Here is a 24256-nt window from a genome sequence, read left to right on the forward strand (position 1 = left end):
ATCATGTTGTCACCTGCTTGTGTTTATAGATAATTCAATTTAAGATCCTTACTGACCGTGCTGTCTCAGTTCCCATTTATGTTTTTAACCATCACCTGATTGTAACTGTAAATTTGTATGTTACAGTAGATCCAACAAATCATCTGAACTGGACTCTGTCGTGTATTAGTATTTATGTCAGTGATGATGTCCTTATTAACCCAGATGAGTCACAGTTACGCTGATAAACCATCACACACTTGTAGCTTTCGGACTCTGTTATAGTCACTACAAGCAGGTGCTACACACTCTTACTGCAGGTACTAGGTCGGGCTCTTGTAGTTGGACTAGGCGCATCAGATTCGGCCTTTAAGAAAGATGAAGTGGACTTTGGACCAGTGAAGAGGTTGCTACGGTGATGATAAAGTGGTTGCTAGGAGGTTACCAGGCAACATTAGAGGACCCGTGTGTCTGTCCATCTCTGACAGCTAATGGTTAACACACAATCAATCTCTCTGCTGTTCTGCTCAGGATTAATGAATATACAGAGCACATCTGAAGGAAATGAACTTTTTTTACAACAACTCTCTCTGGTTGTACTTTAGGATTTTAGGAATAAAAGCACATATACTAGAAAACACGTGGCACAGAGTTTGATGACGTTTTTAGAGCTTTTTCATTTTAAACAGACACCTGAATAATCTGGATGATTACATGAAGAAGTCTGAAGATGCACAATTCAGAATATACAACAGCAAAGTGACAGTAATTCACAAGTCAGTAACTGCTTGTTATTTAAAGCGAAGTGAACAAACAGCAAAGCTACTCGCTGTTGAATACGAATTATTATTCTATACTGCAACGTCTATGTGTGTGTGTGTGGTAAAGGTCAAATTATCTTATTCATAGAAAGATCGAAGTAGCCAATGAAAACACACACAAAGCTCTTGGCATGTATTATGCTGTTTAAGCTTTTTGCTAAGACTTTACTCTTAGTACTTAAGTAAGATTTTCATTGCAGGGCAGTATTTTTATACTGTGCAATTCAACTTAAGAAAAATTATGATTTACCTGGAGTCTGGGTCAAAACAGAACGTCAGTGCCAAGATTAACTTTCTTTATAAGATTCATATTTATTATAAGATCCCACCCAGTCCATTACATTGTCCAAAGTATCATTATCTTGTTTATATCACTGACACCTCAGTAAAGATCATCACAGTTCACTGGTGTTTGGTTTCCATCTGCTGGTTACAAGTTGGTCCTGCAGATAAAAGCACAACTTTCCTTTTTGTTTCTTTCCACATTTCCATTTATTGTACCATGAAAGTGATAAATAATATAACATATTTATTAGTATCACATATTTTTGCTTTCCTGGGGCATAGTCTTATATTTCTGTGCCTTTATGTGTCAGTACTTTGAACATAGAAGTGTTGCCTCCATTTGTCATTTGACTGGATGTACCAAATAAATATTTTTTAATTCTGAAATCTTGCTACAGTACAGCATCAGATCATCACTGTTGGTTTGGATGAAATTCAAAGAGACATGTCTTTAAGTATTGGGGATTCAACTAGATCAGATTGTAACTGCACACAATATGGGTTGGACAAAATAACTGAAACACCTCTAAGTTAGAATAGATAAGAAGAGATAAGACTTGATTTATCCCCAAAGGGAAATTCAAGAAAGGCATCATATTGCAGGACTGTTAGGCTAGTGTCTGTTAATTAAAACTTGGTGTACCTAATAAACTGACTATGGTACAGGCTGCTGGTATTTGCCTTTTGTTTAAAGTGATTTAAGTGTAATATTGAATTATTAATCACCATAACCATTATCATTTGTAATGATCCTGCATCACTGGACGCTTCCCTTCCTGTCTGCTATTATATTATATATATATTATCACTGCACTGAATGCGGGTGCTGCAGTTCAGGAAGTGTCCGGCAGGTGTCGGTGTTCCTCCGCTGCAGCCTGCAGGAGACACGCCTCCACCTCCTCCTCCTCCTGTCGGCCCACGCTGCTTTTGCTGCTGCTGCTGCTGCTGCTGCTGGTGGTGGTTTCAGGAAGCGGAAGCAGGAATGTTGGAGTGTTTTTTAGAAAAGTTTGGACAACTTTGACAGTTTGGGAGCTGAGTTACAAACTGCGGAGAAACATGACGGTGAGTTACCGAAGCGCGCACAGCATTGACAGCAATACCGCTTATTGTACTTCTGAAGGTGGTAGTACTGTAGTACTCTGTGTTATGAGTTGTAGAGAGTTTTACTACGACTGCTCAGTCGTGTCGTGCGTCTGAAACAGAGCAACTGAACAGGATAAACAAGTTAGTCTGAGCTAAAAGCAGAAGAGGGAAGTTTAATATCACATGATGACTCTAAAAACGCTTTTAAATTATTTTTATAAAACATAAATTAGTAGATTAGAGTCGCTGCACCTCACAAGTGACAGATCAGCATCTACGAGACATGGCTTCATGACTGTGTATAAGCAGAGAGAAAAGTAGTAGTAGTAGTAGTTGTAGTAAAAGCAGTAATATCACAGTATTGATATACATTAGTTTCCAGTGAAAGTCCTGCATTCAAAGTAGAAGTACTCACTACACAGGCTGTACTTGCAGACACCAAAATTAGAAGTACTGCAGAGTGACAGAAACATATTCTACTCATTGATGTGTACATGACTTTAATGTTGCAGCTCATAAAAGTGAGGATGTTAGATACTTTATAAACAACAGTTTTATTTATGGTTATAAATTAGATATATTGTTGATGTGATTATACTTTGGTTCAATACTCTGAAAATATCAATGACTTGTAACTTAAGCACTAATAGCTAAATGTAGGGGAGTAAAAAGTACTTTATTTTTCTCTGAAATGTACTGCAGTGGAACAATGAAGTACCATAAAGTGGAAATACTTACCTCAAAATTATACGCAACTACAGTACTTGGGTAATGAAGTTACTTTGGACCATCACTGGTGTGTTGTTTGTGTGTGTTTGTGTGTGTGTGTGTGTGTGTGTGTGTGTTGACAAACAAGCCGTTTCAGCTTGTGTCAGAGGAAACAATGACTGGTGAAATGTGATGAGTGGTGAAATGTAACTTAGCACAATTCCTCAAACGCTGTAACTAAATATAACTACAGGTATCACTTTATACTTTATACATCATAATCCAGAGGGTAGTATTGTACTTTCACTGCCCTAGATTTATTTAGCAGCAGTAATTACCTTACGCATGAAGTTGCGACACCTGCGATGACCTAACAAAGAGCCATGGATTGTTCCAAGATACTGTAGTTTTGACATAACAGTATCTAAATTAAATCACAAGGTTGAACTTAATCTAGTTTGGGTTATAATCGCACTGCCACAATACTGGGTTAACTAACTAACCCTGTTAGTGTTTGTTTTTTAAAACCCAAAATACAATACAGTTTCACTACAAAAAAGAACTCTAACACTGTTTCAAAATAACAGTTTAACAATATACAGTAGTTTTCTTGGGAAATATTGTGGACAAGACTTATAGCAGTGAATAAAACTAATGTACAAGTACTTCAAAATTGTACATAAGTGGTGGTAGACAAATTCAGATTATTTACTCTTAGTAAGTGAAAATACTACAATAGAGTAATCCTTCTCTGTGTGTATACAGTATCTATAGTGTCTATACTATATGTTGTACTAATTTATATATTTATGTAAAAAACACCATCAGAGGTGACAGGTGATATCTCCATACTTAAAAAAAATAAAAAAAAACAGGTGCTGAGTATTTGTTGATAATTGACTAATCAAGTGACTGTTAAGTCCCTAAGCTGAATTTTGGGCGCTACACTTCTGTGTATCTGTATTTTTTTAATGTTTTGTTTGCAGAATCTTAATTTGTAAAATAACATAAACTACACTAGTGAATTAAAAAGGATTATTTCCTCAGAAATGTAGTGGCGTAGCAGTATAATGAGCCTTAGAATGTAAATACTAAAAAAAAAATACAGATACTTCATATTTGAATATCATCACTGTACTTAAGTAAATGTATTTACAGTCATCTTCCACCTCTTTGATGTTTCTGCCGTCTTCTTCACTTTGTTGTGATGACAGCTGCTCACAACGTCAAAGTGAAAAATAATAGTTAGAGGATTTGTTGGGTTTCTGTCTGTAACAATAATGTGAACATGCTCTGTTTCCCACACTGTTATTTAACTGTGTTTGAACGAGATGAAGGTTCAAGTGTCAGAGCAGCTGGAGTGTTTGCTGTGTCCAGACTGCAGGAAACAGACTGTAACAGTGTGGTTTCATTTGTACAGTCCCTGCCCTCTGAGTCTGGGCTCTGTCTCGGTCGACAGGTTAACTTGCACACAGACTTGACATTTCATGCAGTCACTTGGTTAACTTTTCTCAAAACGTTCAGTTTGTAATGATATAAAACAGACAAAACTGTGAATCATCACTTTTCATACTTTATTGCAGGAGTGCATAATGTCCATTTTAAACAGGCTTACACTGTACGTACTGTAAAGCTGCAGCAAGTTAATTTAGAAATCAGTCAGTTTACAGTAAATTACTCAGCAGCTGTTTGATAATGGCTGTAGACTGTTTCTGTTCAACAAAACTACCCAAACTTCTCAAAGTCAATAATGTTAAATTAAGATTCAACAAAAAACAACTAACTTCATAAAATATATATTTTAGTTATTTTTTTCTAAATTAGGAAATATTTGCTCAATTTGCAGCAGTTTTTCATCACTAAATACTTTAATAACTGAGTCCAACCTGAGTGCAACTGTTCTCTGAAGACTGATGCTTTAAGACTGCGGGAGTGTCTAACTGTATGAGGACTCACTCCCGGCACACTGTCTGTATGTGTTGTTGTTGCTTTCTTACATTCCAGTTTATTTGACATTTACAAGCGAAGTCTAAAAATAACCCTAACCCTTTGTCGCTCTCTCGGACAGGAAGTTGTTCTCTTCTTCTATCTAAACACTCGTTTCCTGATTCACACGTTCATTTAGATTTGGCAGCATGCTCCTCTTTTTCCTCACTGTAATAGTTTCAGTAATTAATTGGATTAAAACAAGTTGATAATGAAAATAATCATCCAATCTAAGTAAAATCTCAAACATGTCTTTCCTCTCTTGGGATTTTGTCCATTGGTGACAGTGCTTGAGGATAACGCCTGTTCATGTACGTCTTTTTCTTTAACCATCCATCAGTTTTTGGATTTATGCGGCTGTTTGCTTCAATTCATTTCTATCCAATCAACCTCTGGAAACCTGAAAGTTGTTTCAGAGAAGCTGCATCAAAGTCAACATTTATATATCTTTATTTTTCTTGTCATGGTCTTGTTTGGAAAGGCTCTGTGGTTGTGTGTTGAAAGTCGCTTGGATGCTGCCTGACAGCTGCTGAACATAAACCTTTCCAGTGCAAGAAACCACAATATTCCCACTATTGTGGAAAAAGTGTTCGGATTGTTTAATTCAGTGTCAGTATGAACTAAGACGATGTCTAATTGTGTTTGAATTGTTGAATAACAAAAATGCTCAGTTCTTGTTGTACGGTGGTGTCACAGGGTGGAGTTTCTTCCTTCACAAAAGATCTTTGGCTGAACGAACAAACCTGACAACAGACAAATTTGTTTTTGGCTGTTATTAAGTTACTCACAAAATAACATTAATTAGCGATGATTGATATACCCTGACACCAGAGACATTTGCCATTTTAACCAGTAACGATTGGCAGAGAAGCTGCCATGCAAATGTTTTGTTTGCTTAAAAAATGCAAGTGAGACCAATCATTTGTAAAATATTGGGAAATGGAAACACTCATGAAGGCACATGTTTGTCTGCTGTGAGAGTAGTGTACGCTTAGAGATTTTCCCTTGAAACAGTGACTGCTGTGGCAGAAAACAACTTTATGAGTGAACCACAAATGAAGTTGTGCACGAAACAACAAGCTGAAACTCACGGTAGCTTCTTAAAGTGATGTGCATTCAGGCACCTTCCACATTATAATATTGTTCTCACGTTGACATTACTGTAGTACATATACTTGTTTTCCACAATGTTTTGGTTGCCTTAGTGTTTGTTCATTTATTCATTTACATGGGCTGTTGTGTCTCCGTGTGTGTGTGTGTGTGTGTGTGTGTGTGTGTGTGTGTGTGTGTGTGTGTGTGTGTGTGTGTGTGTGTGTGTGTGTGTGTGTGTGTGTGTGTGTGTGTGTGTGTAATCTCAGCAGGTCTCAGTGTGGGTAACTCGGTCATCAATAATAAAAAAAGTCTCTTCTAGCTTCTCCCCTCACCACAAAACATCGTTACATGGTTTTATCTGTCCAGGATGGACCACACACTTTTCATTTAGGTTCATTTGAATTTGACAGGGTTTAGAATGAATCACTCTTTGCTGTATCTGTGTTGTGCACATGTCATGGTGCTTGCTGTCATTTATTGCCACCTGTCTGTCATTTATGTACTACTATAATGTTTTTGCAACATCTGTCTGGAAATACAGATGAAGGGTCACCTTTAGGCTAACTCTGCTACATTTACATCAGATTTTATTAATATGTGCTGTCCCTGTTAAATAAACAAATAAATAAGATTTTCTCTCTGTCTGTCTCTCTCTCTCTCTCCATGTATGTTACCTGATGCTGATGTTGCTGAAGAGTCATCAGACATTTCTAACCGAATGACACACAGACAGACAGATATGGAGACTGGAGCTCTGGGAGTGGACACCAGTGTTGCTCCAGGTGCGTTGTCTTACTTAAACTGTTAAAAGTGAAATAAAAAAAGTATTATCTATTACCCAGCCCCAGATAAGTGAATGGATATTATCTGTTACTAATTATTGTAACTGTTACTGTTATAATTGTTACTTAATGAACAAATTAACTGCTGATAATGTGTTTAAGGGGGACGTAAAATAGACAATTAACTGAAAAACATGAATAAAACATGAGCTAATCTTCAGGGCCCCACACCAAGGTCACTCTACAACCCTAACTTGGAGTGCACATCCAATGTTTTCACAGGTCCCCATACAGAATGGGTCATGCTGGTCATCCTGTTGGCACAGACCCGCTAGCACAGTTAATTATACTTGGTGGCAACAGGACAGCTCAAACCCTGTAGCTACAACACTACAATGACTGTCAGTGTCACTGTTCAGCCACACTGTTTGTTACGCTGCCTTGAATTGTTTTTCGTCCTGTCTTCTCTATCCTGCTAATACTACCAGTTATATTAATTGAAGAAGAAATACCAAATTCACAACCTTTATGGCGCTTCTGTGTGGGTCACAGAGTGCAGGCAAGTCGACAGGTTCATTTCAATAATGGTGTTTTGTTTAGTTGGTTCCACGACACTAAGAAGGCTCAACAGTGTGTTCCAGAGACCCAGAATCACCACCTGCTTTGCCTGCACCCACATCCCCATCACAAAGAACCTAGCAGGCCTCAAGCCTGCCTCTATAGAGTTGCTTTTAACTAAGCTAGTAAGCCTCAAGATAGTTAATTAACAAATATTGCTGCTAACCTGGACAGCTCGCTCCGTAGTAGAAAAAAAAACTAAGCTATTAGCAACTAACTAATCTAATAGGCCTCAAATAATAGAAACTGTTAAATTGAATGAATAAATAGTTGAAATATATACCTAAAAAATGGACATATATAATTTTTAAGGATAGAAATAGTTAAAAACAATAGATAAAACATTAAAAATTGTTAGCAAAACATGAGAGATTAATGTTAACCATTTAAATAGCTAAATGTAATGCATTAACAATTGAAGTTGTTAACTACAAATAACTGGTAAAGTCTTGAATAATTAACTAAATGTACCTAATAAACAGTTGAAATAGCTAAAAGTAGGGCTGGGACTTTAACGTGATAATGTCGATCAATTTATCACAGAAACAATAACGCATTTAATCGCACTTTTCTATGGTGGAACTTCCGCGTTTTTTTGTTATTGTTTCTGTATTTAATTGACCATAACGTGTTAAAAGTCCCAGCCCAAGCTTAAAGTAATGGAAAAACAACAGTTAGCTGAACGATAAAGAGTGATAATAGTATGATTGCAAACTGGGCCAAACCAATTGAAGCAATTGTGTTTTCAAAAAATATTAATTTTATTTATAGTGTTACTTAACATCACAACAGCCTATTTAGGACATGCTGCGAATAATACTGGAGTGTGTCTGATGGAGATATGGGGCTATATCAGACAACCAAAAGAAGGTTTTGATGCTTCGCTGTTTTTGTTCATCAAAGGTCCACTTCAAAGTACTGGTCCACACAAAACATGATGTGACAATGTTTTAATTCTAGGCCTCTTGTCTATATTGTCTCCTCTCAGACTGGTGGTTGAAAAGATCAGTTAGATGACGTATATATGTAGGTCAAGAGTGTGTGATTGCTCAACTTGACTCTCTGGCTGTGTTTATTTTTTTTTTTTACTTGATTACAGCTTCTGTTTGTCAGGTTGAATACCTGCAAGACCTGATTGATGACTTAACAGCGTGACAGACTATTATTTACTTAATTGATCCTCAGATCCCAGAGTGACGTCAGGCTGCAGCAAAGCCTCTATGCGCCGTCTGGCCTGGGCCCAGAGCAGAGACTCGCAGTGGCAAGAATCAAAACAAGAGGCTTGTAGCTTCCAGGGGCCCCACAGAGATGAGGACAGACAAAGACCCTCAGACGAGCCAGGTTAGATGCTCAACTGTCATCAGCAGTATCACAATGGAATATTTTGAAAGTTCACTGTATTTTGAAATATTTCATATTAATCCTGTATTTCAGGCACTGTATGTTCAATATCAACTTCCCTGCCACCTTGCAGGCACATTAACTAAGTGCCAGTCAGTAGTGAATATCACCTGTTATTGGACAGTTTTATCTGGCCACAGTTATATAAATATGGCTGTAAATGTAAGCTAATAAGTAACAGGTGAGTGAACAGAAAGCCCAGTGGTATAGTGTATCTTATGCACCTTAGACAGGGTCTCCGATACAGTTTTCAGATGGAAAATAATCCACTCAGTGCATATCTTGATCTTAATTATTTGATACTATGATTATTCTCTATTAATAACATAATTTAAAAAAGCTTGTTAAAAACGTGTTTATAGTGTTACATTATAAAACTATTGGAAGATATACGGCGTTTTCTGTATTTGCAGCGTGTTTCTATAGTTGGTTGTGTTGTCTCTTTGCACCTCAGTTATGCAACGAAAACATACAAAACACAACCAATATATTTTCTGTATTGTTTTGTCATATTGGTTAAGAGAACTTGTAGTTTGTCCATTTGTATTTTGTTTGTATTTTAAGAGCAACTAATTCTCTGGGCCACCATAAGACTTTCTGCTTCATTATTTTCAAGATTTTAGTTTGAGGATGTAAAGGGCATTATCATTATTTTACCTTATATTTATTGTTTCCCAGAGAGTTCTGCAATGTGTCAAGGTGTGAATGTGAATGTGGCTCATTTAGTGGCTCATTTAGTCGTAAAATCTGGTGGAATTGCAGCCATCTGGTGCCATCAGATATTGAGAGTTGTATCCTGAAGTCTGACACCAGTGCAGTGTTTTTATAGCAAGTTTTAATCACTATTGCACACAGCATCTGTCAACTGCTTTAACATCCTCACCTGTTTTTCTGTCAGGGCGAGTTCCTAACAAGATCACCAGCTGGCTGAGTGAATGCAGGTATGGTATCCATTCAGTGCTTTATTAAAGGATCATGCCAGTATTTTTTAATGCTTTGCTTTAGCCTCTTTACCATATGTCATGTCTTAAAGCCGTACAAACGTTTCAGATCCATCTGCGTTTGTTGTTATATTAAAATAAAACTGAATAAATGTTCAGCATGGGGATGGGGGCATTATTTCTCTGTAGCACGCTTAGTGTTGTTGACTTGAAACTTTGACTCTGTAGAAGGGAGAAAACTAATGGATGAAGGAAAATGAGCCATGGGAATGTGTGGCAAAGAGAATTTGTAGTTAATAAAAAAACAGGCATAATGCTTCTTTAGCTGGATGTACTGGTTTATGATGATTTTCTGGTGTCGTGAGGTGCGTGTGTTTAGGAGCAGTGTTATTACCTACTTATTTAGACCTGACACGCAGCCAATACTGAGGCATACAACACTCAGAACACACACACGCCCAGATATTGGCCATATAGAGCTGTTAAGAGAAAATAGAAGAAAAGAAAGACTCAGGAAGAACCTGACAGAAGACGGAAAGAAAGGGAGAAAAAAGAAGTGAGAGTAAACAGAGGAGGGGTTCCTGCTGCTGAGTCAATACTCTTATCTCACACACACACACATACACACATGATTAGCCGGTGTCACTCACAACCGTCCATTTCTATGGTGCTGTGACGTGTCCTCTGTAACATCACCACGATAATGTGACCAGTAGAATCAGAATCACACGTTACCATAGCAGCCACCGAAGGGCAGGGCCTGGGGTCAGCATGGCTGCCAGTGCAAGGGTAAGTGAACTGCGGCTGCGCAGTTACACAACCATTGCTGTGTGTGTACGTGTTTCTCCTACATTGTGGGGACTGAAAACTGTTTACACAGTGACATCCTTGTAGGGACCAAAGCCAGGTCACCACCATGTAATTTATTCAATTTTAAAGAGACAACTTGGTTTAAAGGTAGGGTGAGGTTAGAGTTAGGTTAAGCTTAGGGTAAGGGTTAGGGTTAGGCAGCTAGTGGTTAAGGTTAAAGTTAGGGTAAGTCTCCAGATAGGTCAGTGTAATGTCCACATGAGGTATAAAAACAAGTTTGTGTGTGTGTTGAATGGCACCATGAAGTTTGTCCCATTGATAAGAGCTGCAGGTTGTGTAACAGCTCAGTGTACCCAACGTCCAGCTGCAGACAGCACCTCAGATCCTTTAGCTTACTGCTACTGTCAGCTAACCTGATCTGTCAACTAGTTAGCCTGGGACAAATTGTCTGGTCAGTAGAATTCCTGGGATTTGGCTTGGGGTTATTTAATCTAGCCTTGGTCTTGGCCTGATCAGGAGTTAGCACTGCGATACAGTAGTTAATCTTTGCCCAACATGTAGTTAGCCTGTGTCACTAACCAAGTTGTTAGCACAGCAAAAGTTAGTCGTAGGCTTCTTAGCCTGACAGGAAGTTAGTTCTGGGATAGTTGATGTTCACCTGACAGGCAGCTGGTCTGTGTCACTTCACCTTTACCTGAGCAACTAGCTTGGCTTTGTTTGCCTCCAAACAGCTAACACTGGAATAGTTAACCTTTTGCCTGGGGTCATTTTCCTTTACATAGCATGCTTTAGTGTTGAGATAATTAGCCTTAATCTGACAGACAAATACTTTAGGCAGATGTTGGGTTATTTAGGTTAGTTAGTGATGTAAGGGCTAATGAGCCTTTCGCAGCCAGAATCGAATCTAAGCAGGTATTGATCCTGGATAGGTTTGATACATACAGTGGGGTAGTTTTATGACATGGTTTGCTTTATATCAAGTATTAGTCCAGGATGATTTTGCTTTATACCGACAAAGGGTTTGCATGGATTTATTACTCTCCACCTGAGTTTTGATGTTAACTAGTCTAGCAAGGTTGGGGCTGTGCAGTATGACTATGTCATTGAAAATTCATAGAAGCTGCACATCATTGTGGGTTCCTACATCCTGGTTGTTGTATACCCTTGATTTCCTCTATGTGGTGCATTATATCTGGTGTATGCTACTGGTGTCACAATGTATGTAGCCACATATAGTATGCAATAATAGGACCTAAGCTCATGCATTTTTATGTTTTAGTAGTTTGGGTTGATTTATAACTCTCCATCTCTTTCTCTCTTATCCAGGACTCCCCTTGGAGCCTCTCTAGATGATCAGAGTGCTTCTCCCAGCAAAGGTAATTCACATTGTCTGTAGTTTATATATTAAACTTTAAACTTTAAGGACCCCTACCTGTTATGACATTGACACCACCCTCATACTTGGGACTTTGGTTTATGACTAAATACTTGAAACCAGTTATCACAGTTAACAGTCACTGTCAGTATGTGTCAGAATTGGTTTCTCCTATACTGTATTAATATGCATATGTAACTGAAATTCTCACAACTTTACCGTATCTGTGTGTGAGAACAGGAGCACTGAAGAACGGCTGCAGCTTTGAAGATGACCTTTCACTGGGAGCTGAAGGTCAGTAAATTCACAATACAAATAAGATTAGAGATTTGTGCTCATTGTTAACAGTTTCCTTCCATGGTCTGCTAATAATATTTTAAATTATGCCATGAATACAAGGAAAACTCTTGGAAAATGGTCTTGTTCTTTATTGTAGATGAGAAGGTTTATATTGGTACTGTTGCCACTTAAACTCTGATGATTTGAACAGTTTGTCGAGAAGTTCCTTATTCAAACCCCACATTGTCACCCCAGTTGCTAAGTGCTAATTTAACTTTAATAGAAATACATTAGTATGACTAGAATGAAACAAAAACCAGTGATGATTTCCTTACAGCTAGCTTTTTTGTCTTAAAAAAAAAAAAAAAACAGTGCTTATTTTTTCAGACAATCAGGTAATCTAAGAGCAAAAATGAAAATTACCTTAGCATTTTAGACTACTAAACTAGCTGTCAATAATAGCAACAAATCTGCCCTCAAAATCTGTTAAAGCGTGATGTGGACCATTGTGGAGTCTTCTGGATTATCTCTTAATTCCACACACATTAAGGAGTTGTTTTTTTTGGCACTGAAGGACTTGGGGATTTACTCTTAGACCAATAAGACTCTTACGGTTGATTCACTCCTTAGTTCAGGGAGTTGTTGTGGAGTGAGCATGTTTGGAGCTACTTTTAACCTGGTGATATTTTGTGAATGCAGCTCATTATGTGTGTCAAACACAACAATGTCAGGAGAACTGACAGAAAATCGTGTGAAACATTGCTTCACATTCATTCCTGTCTTGTTTCTTCATGAAGTTAAAGTAAACACACAGGTGTGGAAACACAATACATGCATGACTGACAGTCATCTGCTTGTGTGTGTGTGTTTTCATAATGTTTCTGACCACCTGTGAATACATTACATTATTTAGGTAAGCAATAGCCTGTAATGACTTGATGTTGAAGCGCTAAACACTGACATGGTTGTGTGTAGTGGCTGTGTGTATGTGTGCGTGCATGTGTGCGTGCGTGTGTGTGTACGGGGTTAACGCAGAGTAGCAGGGACTGAATAGATGCTAATGAGTTGATGATGAAACATTAGAAGTTGTGTAGATTTTGACTACACAAATCAAGTTAACTTTTACTGTATTTAATTTTAAAAAACATCATAATGACTGCTCCCCTTTTGAAATAACCTGTCCTGCATCTTAATTTTCTTTTTTTTTTTTTGCTGTAAAACCAAAACAACGAGCTGAAAGATGTAGAGTAGATGTAGAGTTGAGGGCAGCTGCAGATTCGTGTGTTAATTTCTGTGGGTTTGTCACTATGAGCAACACCGTCTTAAATTCAAATAGTAAGGTGATCAGTGGTTAAAATACTAAATATTTCTTATATTTGCTTTAAGCCAATGTTGATTTTCGAGGGTCACATGGAAAAATTTACAAGCTAGACAAAAAAAACAGAGTATATCAATTTAAATTTGTGCACAAGAAAATGAATGTATCAAATATTTCATAATAAAATGATGAATATTGCCTAAAAGTTAAGTGGGTGGCATGAGTTAAACTCAAGCTCATCTTTTTAGTTACTGTCTCTGTGTATTTCTATCCATCCCTGAAAATGTTGTGTCATGTTTTATGTTCAGACACCACACCCTGTGAACACCCTCAATCCTTTCTCCATTTTCATTTCACGAAGCTGTCTGTGTTCATGTGTACAGCACTTTAGGATTAAAGCTTTGTAGATTTGGGTGAAGTATTTGTTGAAAAGTGGAGGAGCTGTTCTGTTCCTTCTACTTCCTGCATTAGTGTAGATCTCACCGCCTTAATCATGCTGAAAGTGATATTTGACAGTAGTGGCTAATGTCCTCAGCAGTGCAAGAGGCTTTGGAGATGTCATGTATGAACAGATCCTAATGGGCTGTAATGTCAAACGTTAACAGGATAGGATAGGAAGGGATTAAAGTGTTAATGTGTGAATGAGAAGATAGCGAATTAGTAAATTAAATGGTCCAGAGTGAATAGGATACAAATGAATAAGTGAATTAATGTAAGGAGGTCAGTTATCGACATGTTTGGCTCCTTTAATCCAGTTGTCTGTCAGAGAAGAAAACACTGGATTCAAAGAAACATTCAGGAGAAATGAAGCAGAAAGAAAGGAGGCACACTCACATAGTTAGCAGCAGCACCGCAGGTCTCAACAGGTTCAACTGAGAAACCAGCTGTCATACCTCCAGCTAGTGACGACTTTTAGTTCTCTGACATAATTAAAGTTAACCTGGCTCAGCTTTATTTACAAAGTGAGAATGGCAGCAGCTTTAGCTCTAAAATCATTTTAAGCTCAATGGGTTCAGACAGACTTAGAGCAATTTTTAGCAGGCTGTTGTTTAATGCTTATTGAGCCAACAACTGTCTGGGGCAGATTTTAAAGCTAGTTAGCTGATGAAGCCAACTTTTTATGTTTCCACTTAAGTAGTTTTAAAGTAAGAACATCATAAGAACATAAATTCACGCTTAGTAGATACATGCATGATGTTGTGCTAATAGACTGAGGCTGACCCTGCATGAACAGATCTGTGCATAGGTTTTAGGAACTAAAAGTGTAGTAAGAATGCTGTCTAAAAATAATGCCATAAACAGTTTAAATTAACTTGACACACAGTGTAGTAACCAGAAACGCCCTAAATTTAATTTGTTCTGATCACCTTTGCCTCTAAAATGGCACCAGCTGTCTTTAGTTTTTAAAGGCACTTGGCACGTAAGTCATTGCAAGTATCTTGGAGAACTTGTTCTCCTGTGGATTTTTGCCTGTCTCTGCTGCTTCATATAATCCCAGGCTGACTCTTGATGTTGAAATCAGAGCTCTCTTAGTCACCTAAAACCTTTGTGTAGTACTGTGTCCCAGGTGTAAAGAAATGATTCTTTCTTATGTGAATGTAAATAATAAAAAACATAATTGTTTTTGTATTGCATTGTAGAGCTTGTTTGACCTGGTATTATAAATATGATGAACAAAAATGTTAGATCAGACTATTATTATGTAACCTGTTTGGCTGCTTTGTTTCTAAATTATATGCTTTCGCTTTTAATGTTACAAGAGAAAGGGCTTTTAGCATGACAACCAGCTGAGGTATTTGGCAAAACTAACACTTTCTCTGGTATTATTAGCACGAGTTGCTGGAATGTAAACTTCCTCAAATCCAATAAAGAGCAGGAAAGAGCAACTGCATCTTATGTTAGAAGAGATGATCACTATTTAGGTCATTTTTCTTGTTTTTGGGGTTTTGAAAGACCCCAAAGACCCCTCTTTATTTGCATTGAGTTTCCTATAGTACAGTGACATGCACATTTGGCAGACCTAGTGTGCCTAGTTATTGTGGCTAAGCTGTGATTCAGCAAATGCTCTGAGTGGGGAAAGATTAAGTGAACAGTCAGTTCATTCAGATGATCAATCTGACAAAGAAGCAATTTGAAGAAGTTACCTTGAGTTGTCAGGGGGAGCTTGTGATGGCTGTTATCACTGATTTTTGACATTTCTCGACTAAATGATTTATCAGTCAATCAGAAAAGTCACTGGCAGATTAATTAATCATGAGTAATCTGTATTTTCTTTTTTTTCCATGCAGCCAACCACCTTCATTCCACTAACAATAAAACTGAACCCTGGTGAGTTATTTTATTTTATTCTCTACGTTTAGTCACCCATTTAGCCATTTTTACTGTCGATCACACAATAAAAGCAAATTGAATATATTCACTTGGCCATCGTGAAATAGCAATGGACCATTTTTATGTTCTGACATTTTCTACACTGAAAAACAGTCTATTACAGAAAGTCCTTGTCAGGTCTACTGCTCTAGTATAACGGGATAATGTGATCTGGCCTAAGGTTTTTCTGTGTGTTAAACACTTTAACACAGAAATAGATGGACCCCGTTTAAAATGAAGAAGCTTAATATGAACAAAATATTCAAGTCTTAAAACTAGTTTTTGACATGAGGCCACTACAGTCCTAATCCCAACTGGTTTCTCTTTCTGCACTGTGAATGTGTGTGTAGTTTCAGTCTTGCGGCAGATCAGAAGAGGAGTCAGTTTAAAGAGAAAGGAAGAAGTATGAACTCCACAGGATCTGGGAAGAGCAGCACAGTGTCCAGGTCAGTCCACACTGTTGGTCAGACTCACGGAGGTTTCTGCAGGAAACAACAGGTAGAGCAGGACAGGGACACAGAGCCGTTACTTAACTTCAAACCAAATAAACAACAATGCAGAACATGCATTTGCACCTAATAAATTCAGCCATATTGTGTTATAACCTGCAGTACAAAATGTTAAATATATATAGGTTATCTACCACAGAGCTCTAACAAGTTTCTATTCCAACTGGACAATGGTCTGATGAATAATGCTAAATGCATCTTCCCTAAAAATATTTGTTTTATTATGCATTTTGTATTTTTAACCTCAAAAGTTGCATATCAGTCTCTTAAGTAGACACAGCTTAATTTTAGTGCTGCAATAATTTAATCAGTAAATGACTTATTCAATTAACTGAGTATTTTGTTAAGAATAGTCAGCAACACCTTTTATACTTAATCATTTATTTGTCTGTGCAATAACCCTAATACATAGAAATTAATTTTACTTTCATGTGAAATAGCATAAAATCCTCACATTTCAGAAGAAACATTTATGCTTATGTTTATTTTGATTATCAGTATTTACAGATTCATTTTCTGTTTATCAGCAAATTAATCCACTGATTGTTGCAGCTCTGCTTCATTGTAAGAAGACGCAGAAACATTTTTTGTTTTCTCAAGATACTTTCTCGTTTTTCCTGTGAAGATGTGAGTTAGATTTTCCTCATCCAAGTAAACTTTAACTGGTTTGAATGATAAGAACAGCTCACAGTGTCACTGCTCTGTCAGGAATGTTGGGTTCTAACACTTTCAGATCTCTATCAATGAAGCAGGTGGTGGTCAGAAAACTAACTAAATATATTATTGTACTGTTTAAGGTGCAACAGCAGATTTGTGTTTGGAGGATTTACTGATGAACTGGTAGTGGGAGGTTGACTTTTTGGTGGTGGGGAGCAAAGGGTTCGACTGACAGTGCAGAGTTTGGGCAGTGCAGCAGTAGTTGGAGGTGTAATGGTTAATAATGTGCTGTGGCTGGTGCATCATGGGTGATCCATCCCCTGTTGTATGTTGGTGACGCAGGGTTTGAGAGGCTCCTGGGCTGCGTTCAGTGTGGCAGAGTTTTGCAGCAGATTGTTCAGGTTTCTGGGTGTTTCAGGATGAAAACCAGTTAATTCACAGTTAAAAGCCCAGAGATGGGTCATGTACAGTAACATACAGGGTTAAAAACAGGTATCAGACCTTCAGGGAACCACATTAGCTTCATTAAAGGGCAAATTCAAAATTTTTAAAGTCTTTAAAGTCTTTCCTACAACAATAGTTGCCTCTCCTAATATTTCCTATCTAATGTGCTTTCAGTGTAGGTAAAGAATTGGAAAATAAAACAGGGAATCATTGTCTAGGGATTAGCTCCAGACAAACTTTGAATTAGGAAGGCATCATTTAATGGCCTGCGTTATCAAGATGATTGATTTTATTAAGACAAATCCCTGACTTTTGTTTCTAACATGCATGAAACAATGTTCTTAAGACATATTTTAACCTTTACGGTCAGGGAATGAGGACAAAAAGCTGAATCTATTTTCTGCTGCAGGAGCCACTGAAACAAAATATGTGATACCTGTCCTGATAGTGTACCTCTGATTCTGCTTTAAAAAGGTTTTTGTACTAACCACTTAACACAAACCCAGGATTACTGCATCATTTGGTCCCTCCAGGAATCTGTCATGTTGTGTTCACAAGCGTGAATGTAAATTCAAACAATCTGTGTGATTTTTAAAGACATTATGATCAGAAAAGGTCAAATTCAGTGAAGGCTTTCCAATTTTACCAGTCACCACATTGTTGCATAGAAAAATAATTCAATGCAAATCAAACCTACATGTTGACTGGAACAGGAACCTTTCTGGTACTTTTTTGGTCTAAAAACAAAGTGCTAAAGAGGATATTCCTGAGATAAACTAAGCCTATTTTTCAACTTACTGGAAGTCTTTGTGCGTCATGATTATGAGTCATTTTTTTTAAACAGTCATGTTTGACATATGACTCACAGCTTTTAATATTAGAGCAAATTAAGGCAAAATACCCAACAACAGCTTTTTTTTGTTTTTTTCTAAAGCTGATGTAAAGCCTTAATTTTGTTATTTTGGTCCTCAATAGTCACAAATAAATTTTGCCAGAAGCTGGAGGGACTGATCTGCTGCTGCTGGTCGGGTTCTTCAGGTGTCTACTGTACTTTCTCCAGGTGGGGTTGTTGACGATCTGGGGAGGGGCAGAGCATTGTTGCAATCTCCAGGGAGGCTGCGTCATCACTAACTCTCACTGACCAAATAATGACCTAACTACCTCACTAACAGACTAACAGCGCTAACATCAAGCTGTGTGAGAAGTACTAACTGGATGTCTGTTTTCATAGTGTTTCAGGGGTGTTGGAGCAGGCAGAGACGTACCCAGTGAAGATCCTCCTTACCCTGCGGTTAGACTGACTAAACTAACCAGCAGACTAACTCAACTGCAAACTGACTGACCAGATGACTCACCTGCTGACTCACTGTCTGTGTGTATGTCCACAGTGTGTCAGAGCTGCTGGACCTGTATGAGGAGGACCCTGAGGAAATCCTCCTAAATCTTGGTTTTGGTCGAGAAGAACCTGACCTGGCCTCAAAAATTCCCTCCAGGTTCTTTAACAGCTCCTCCTCAGCACGTGGCATTGACATGAAGGTACTGATGAAAATGGGGTGATTGATCCTGATTGATCAGGAAGCAAAAACCTTTGAACTGCTGGTACCAATACCAGTTTACTCCCTATGTCTCCAGGTCTGTTCATTTATTGGCAACCAAAAATCGCCCAGAACAGCCGTTTTAGACAGTCACTCACACATACACAACCATACTGTCCTGTCCACAGTAACACTGAATAAATTAAATGCACAACATAAAGCGAAACAATCCATAATGTGAGGCAATAGCAGGGTGGAAAAAAGACCTGCCACTCATTTCACTCTTGCTGGTTTTTCTAGGATTACCTGCCCTACCTCTAATATATAACTCTACCTGTGAGAATACACCAGAGTCCTTTTTGGAGTCTGCCACCTGCTCTGTCAGTAACACTTATCACTGATGCAGTTTTATAATGACATCTCTTCCTGTGCTTCACCTGCAGGTTTACCTGGGAGCTCAGCTGCAGCGCATGGAACTGGAGAACCCGAACTACGCACTGACAAGTATGTGCATCTATACCATACACATTACAGTACTCCTGCATCTGTTCCAGTGTTTACGACTCTCTGCATCCCTAACAATGTGTTCTACTGTAATACGTTTCAGTCGGGCAACAAAAGCCAAACACCTTTGTACTGCGGGTGGATGGTTAATCGTGTTAGTGATGTGAAGCTCAGGAGTTCGTGTCCTGAAACTGTAGATAGAGGAAGCTCAAAGACTGTGTGTCCTGTTCCCAGCACTTTTGTGGTGTTTTGTGGGGTCCTTCAGTTCTTTTAGCAGTTTTGCCAATTGCCTGGACAACACAGCCAGCAAGGACAAAGATCTGTTTGTCCCAGACACACACACACAGACCTGCTCCGCTAACATCCTGGCCTCTTTTTGTTTTCAAACTTGTGTTTGCATGAAGGTACCGGGTCGTTAATTGAAGACTCACATGCACACACGGCTGATTCTTTTCTTCTTGACAGTTTAATTGTCTTGGTGCTGTAAAAAAAAAAAGGCTTAACCAAAGATCCTTTGCGTGTGAGAAAATGAATTACTCCACAGCTGAAGTATTTCAGGACTGGAAAAGTTTGATTTTTCACCTTGGTCTTTGTTTGACCAGATTGAACCTCATGACTGGGCCAAGTTGGTTTGAGGTGAATGAGATAGTTTTTTGTTTAGCAGAATGACCTCAGCATTTGAAATTCAGGATACATTTGCCTGGACCAGAATTTATATCTTTGTTCTTTTGATTTGTAAGGTTATTATGCTGTTCAGTGAAGCAGATTTGTATTTTTGCCAGTATGAATTTTCCAAGACTTATTGACCTTATCCTTCCTAGCCTTGCTCATTTGTTTGTTGTTGCTGGCTATGGAAGATGCAGCCTGTCATGTATTTGTCAAAGTTGGGAATTCAAAAGATCAGATGGCCTGAGAACAGCACATTCACCACAGATATCAGATTGAAATGACTATTTTCAGTGCAGAGTTATGTTCAACATTAACCAACTTGCAGCAGCAGCTCCATGTGCGCTGCACTGTTTTACTACAATACAGTTCTTGGTGCTTTTGACATTTAATTTTGAACACAAATTAAGACTTTTCATCTATATGCTGGACTGTTCAGGGTAATAGTGTAACTAACTGGATAAATGTCCACAATCAGACAGGCTTTGTTGTGGTATCATACTGTTATTAATTCACAATAAACGACAAATGCAGACACATTCTGACTTGTCACTATCGCTGTTGTAACAGCATGATCCTGGCACTGTGTGGGAGAACTGATCTAACAACTATGTAAATATATAACCATCTATATAGCCTTTATTTACGCTCTAAAAGGACACATTGAGGAACAAGAGCCCTGTTTAACAAGAGCATGTTGCTGAAATGCATATGTTGGGTTATCTGATAATGTCAGAGTGACGCTGGCTAACGAGCAGATTTCTGGTCTGGGTTTTCAATGGTTCAGGATTTAGATGTCTCTTCGGCCTGCTGGTCAGAGGTCACCAGGTGTATGAATCTGAATAATTACAGAAGAAACAACCTGACACTGTTTGTTATGAATGTTCAGAGCGGGTGTGGTGGCTTGTACGTACACATAGTTCCCATTTGCTTATCTTAGGATCATGACCTATTTTTTTTTGTTATCTACTGATAACAACTAAATGAGTCACGAGTTGTTAGGTGGCACGCACACTGAAGCTAAATTAACTGAGTCAGGAGACAGGAAAAGGGCCGAAACACCTGCACCACGCAAAAAAACATCCACCATAATGCATTAAAAAAAATAGCTACGTATCAGTACTAATGTCAACAACAGATGCTTCAACATCAACCAGTTTAATTATCACTTTGAGCACTGAGACAGCAGAAACCGAAAGTCTGCACTCTTTGTGTTGACAAGACATCAGCCTGATACCTGCACATGGAACAGGACTGAACACACAGTTCAGTCGACTGCCATGGCCTCACATGTTGTAGCCAGAGATAATCTCTATCACTATGGTTTGTCCATTTTATATATATTATATCTTTAGATTAGATTACATATAATTTATCTCTAAATTAGTGATATTTCTCTAGATTAGTAAAATGATAGTGTTTTTAATGGGCAAAACACTTTACAGTTGCCCGCTGGGAATTCTTTGCCCAAGGACACTTCAGCATGTAGACAGGAGGATGCTTGGGGATCAAACTGGTTAAATGGTTAAATGCTTTTTAGGTGTGAGTGAGTCTCTGTCAGCCCTGTGATAGACTGCTGATCTGTCATTGAGCGAGACATTTAGTTTCTCACCCAATGTCAAGTCCCCATGACCCTCTACAGGGTAAGTGGTAGGCTATCCTGTAGCTGATAGATGGATAAAAAATATTCTCCATTGTGTGGGCAAACTGTCTCTGGCTGAAATTTTTGATAACTTATCTTTTTGTGTGATCCCTTTTGATGTATTCTTCTGTTTTTGTGCTCTATTCAGTGGCGTGCTTTGTCCTCATTTGGGAAAACCAGACTCTCTGCCCCTGGTCTGACTCTTCCCTGACTGGTCTAGTCGCAAAAAGTAAACTGATCTCAAGTCATGCAGCTCACAACCACCTGAGTGATGGATGTGTTGTGTTTACATTGCCTGTTGTGCTTTGTGAGTTGCCAGTTGCGAGACAAGGACTTCATTGAACCTTGCTGAAGCCTTAAATGTAAAACACCTGCTGACTAACCATCAGAAAAGCTGCAGAGACACAGGTCAGAACTGGACCTGTTTTTCTAAGTGAGCTGCTCCTTTAACAGTCTCTGTTCTCTCTGTGGTTCCTGGACTCTTTCTTCCTTTCCAGAGCATTCTCATACTGTCCTATTGGTTCCCGGGATCCCAGACACGTGTGTGTGTGTGTTGTTGTTTGTTATGTAAGCTCTGTTCTCACCATCAGAAAGAATCTCTTGGGATGAGGAGAGAAAAAAAGCTGGAGTACATGTCGTTTTTTTTCTTATTCCTCACTTCCTGTTTTAGAATCCTCAGAATGAGCATTAGTGCAGAGTCAGCAGTCAGCAGGAAACATAGCATTAATATCACAACACACAGCTGCTGCTTCAATAAGAGGTTTTTGTTCTGTAGTCATGCGGGGATGTGACTGAAATACCTGTGTGACTGCCTGACACGTTGATAATAATAAATTAGCAATATATTAAGTAATAAATTAAGTAATATATGTTTTAACTTAAAGTAGTGCTTTGTGCCTGTGATGGACTGGTGACCTGTCCAGGGTGTACCCCTGCCTTTCACCGAAAGAGAGCTGGGATAGGCTCCAGCAGATCCCTGTGACCCTGGTTCAGAATAAGCAGGTATAGATGATGGATGGATTGATGGTGATCTGTGTTTTTCATTGGCCCTTTGGCAGCAGAACAAGTTGAAAGCTGAGTGACAATGTTATCACCTAATAAAAATGTTATGGCTAATATTTAATCAGACCATTGTTGTTACATCCTGTAGTTGCAGAATGAAATTATCGTCACATTAGAGTCGTGTTTGTGCAAACCAGATCCACAACAATCAACGATTTCTGAATTTATCTTTCAGCTGTTGGTAAAACCAAAACAAGGATCTAAAAACGGCTCAGTATTGTGTAGATCTGTAGATCTGCTATGGATTCAGTGAGTTTTGCTGTGGGCTAACACTGGAGGGTTTTTTGGGTCTAGATTTGTTTAGATTATGTGATTAGAAAATGCAGAATTAGCTGTTAGCTGTTTCTGTCACAGACAAGTATCACAGAAATACTTTCATACTGTGGAAAACATTGACTCTTAGGTGTGTTTATGGATATTCATTTGCAAAATACATTGGGGATAACAATTTGTGTAATCGGTTGTCAAAGTCTAAGATAGACCACATCTAAAACCACGTATCTTGCCTGGTCATGTCAGGTTTTCAGGATAACTGTTGGGGATTGTACTGTAAAAATGTGTTGACTTTGCCCATCCCAGCAGCTCAGTGATTAAGAAATATGCCATGTAATTCCAGCACGAAACCTGTCCCATGTTTTTTTTTTTTTTTTTTTTTCTGTAATAAAGGCCAAAGGAATTACCTTTAGAAAATGTGCCAATATTATGTTGGGCTTTACATTTATAATGGCACCTATCAGTGTTTTAAGGTGTTTACTATACTAACACAGTTAGTTTAAACTCACTGTTAGATTAAATGAGAATGAAAATCACCAAAATTGGAGTTGGAATACTTTCAGTGACGTGACTAAATTTATCGACCAACAAGTCTGTTAGAGGCCAGGATGGGGTCAGAGGTGCGAGAAATAGGCCTGGACTCTGTTTGAGGTGAAGACATGGAGTTATGAGGCTTTTACAGAAGACAGACATCTGTGTTCATAACAGACTGACAAGTATTTAGACAGCGAGGGATGGTGGGGAGGAAGGAAGGAAAGTATGCAAGTCATCATCCTGACAGCTCAACTTACACAACCATAGTAGAAGAAGAAGAAAAGAAAGAGGAGTGGCTCTGATGCCTGCATTCAGTCCCAGCACAAAGCTTTTTATTTTTGCAGTCTTTTGCTGCACACCCACAAACTCTTTTGTAATTTAGGTGTGAAAATCATCCAATTGGATGAACGATATGTATTCTTTCATTAATAAAGTGTATTTTGGTGCAGTAGTCTAACTAGTTCTGGCTGTATCTAACATTACTCCCTTCACTCAAAAGTGAAGGGAGATTTTTGACACATAATGTTATGCTGAAAATGCAGAAAAGAGGCCACAACGTAGCAAATTATTGGATTAACCAAA

General features: G+C 38.4%; 1 protein-coding gene across 2 annotated transcripts in view; it reads left to right on the forward strand.

Annotated features, from left to right (window-relative positions):
• Positions 1–2011: 2011 nt before the first annotated feature.
• Positions 2012–24256, forward strand: part of itprid2 (ITPR interacting domain containing 2) — a 34865-nt gene continuing 12620 nt past the window's right edge. Inside the window, exons 1-11 of one of the 2 annotated variants that reach the window (XM_026294881.1) lie at positions 2012–2147; positions 6650–6736; positions 8540–8695; positions 9654–9696; positions 11833–11882; positions 12122–12175; positions 15767–15806; positions 16199–16294; positions 18690–18749; positions 18847–18994; positions 19437–19497. In XM_026294881.1, the coding sequence (XP_026150666.1) occupies positions 6673–6736; positions 8540–8695; positions 9654–9696; positions 11833–11882; positions 12122–12175; positions 15767–15806; positions 16199–16294; positions 18690–18749; positions 18847–18994; positions 19437–19497 (772 nt within the window). In that variant the 5' untranslated portion in view covers positions 2012–2147; positions 6650–6672. The remainder of the gene's footprint in view (positions 2148–6649; positions 6737–8539; positions 8696–9653; positions 9697–11832; positions 11883–12121; positions 12176–15766; positions 15807–16198; positions 16295–18689; positions 18750–18846; positions 18995–19436; positions 19498–24256) is intronic. The other variant, XM_026294882.1, reaches the window with a different exon arrangement.

This window comes from Mastacembelus armatus, chromosome 21 (assembly GCF_900324485.2).
Source record: "Mastacembelus armatus chromosome 21, fMasArm1.2, whole genome shotgun sequence".
NCBI classification, from domain to species: Eukaryota; Metazoa; Chordata; class Actinopteri; order Synbranchiformes; family Mastacembelidae; genus Mastacembelus; species Mastacembelus armatus.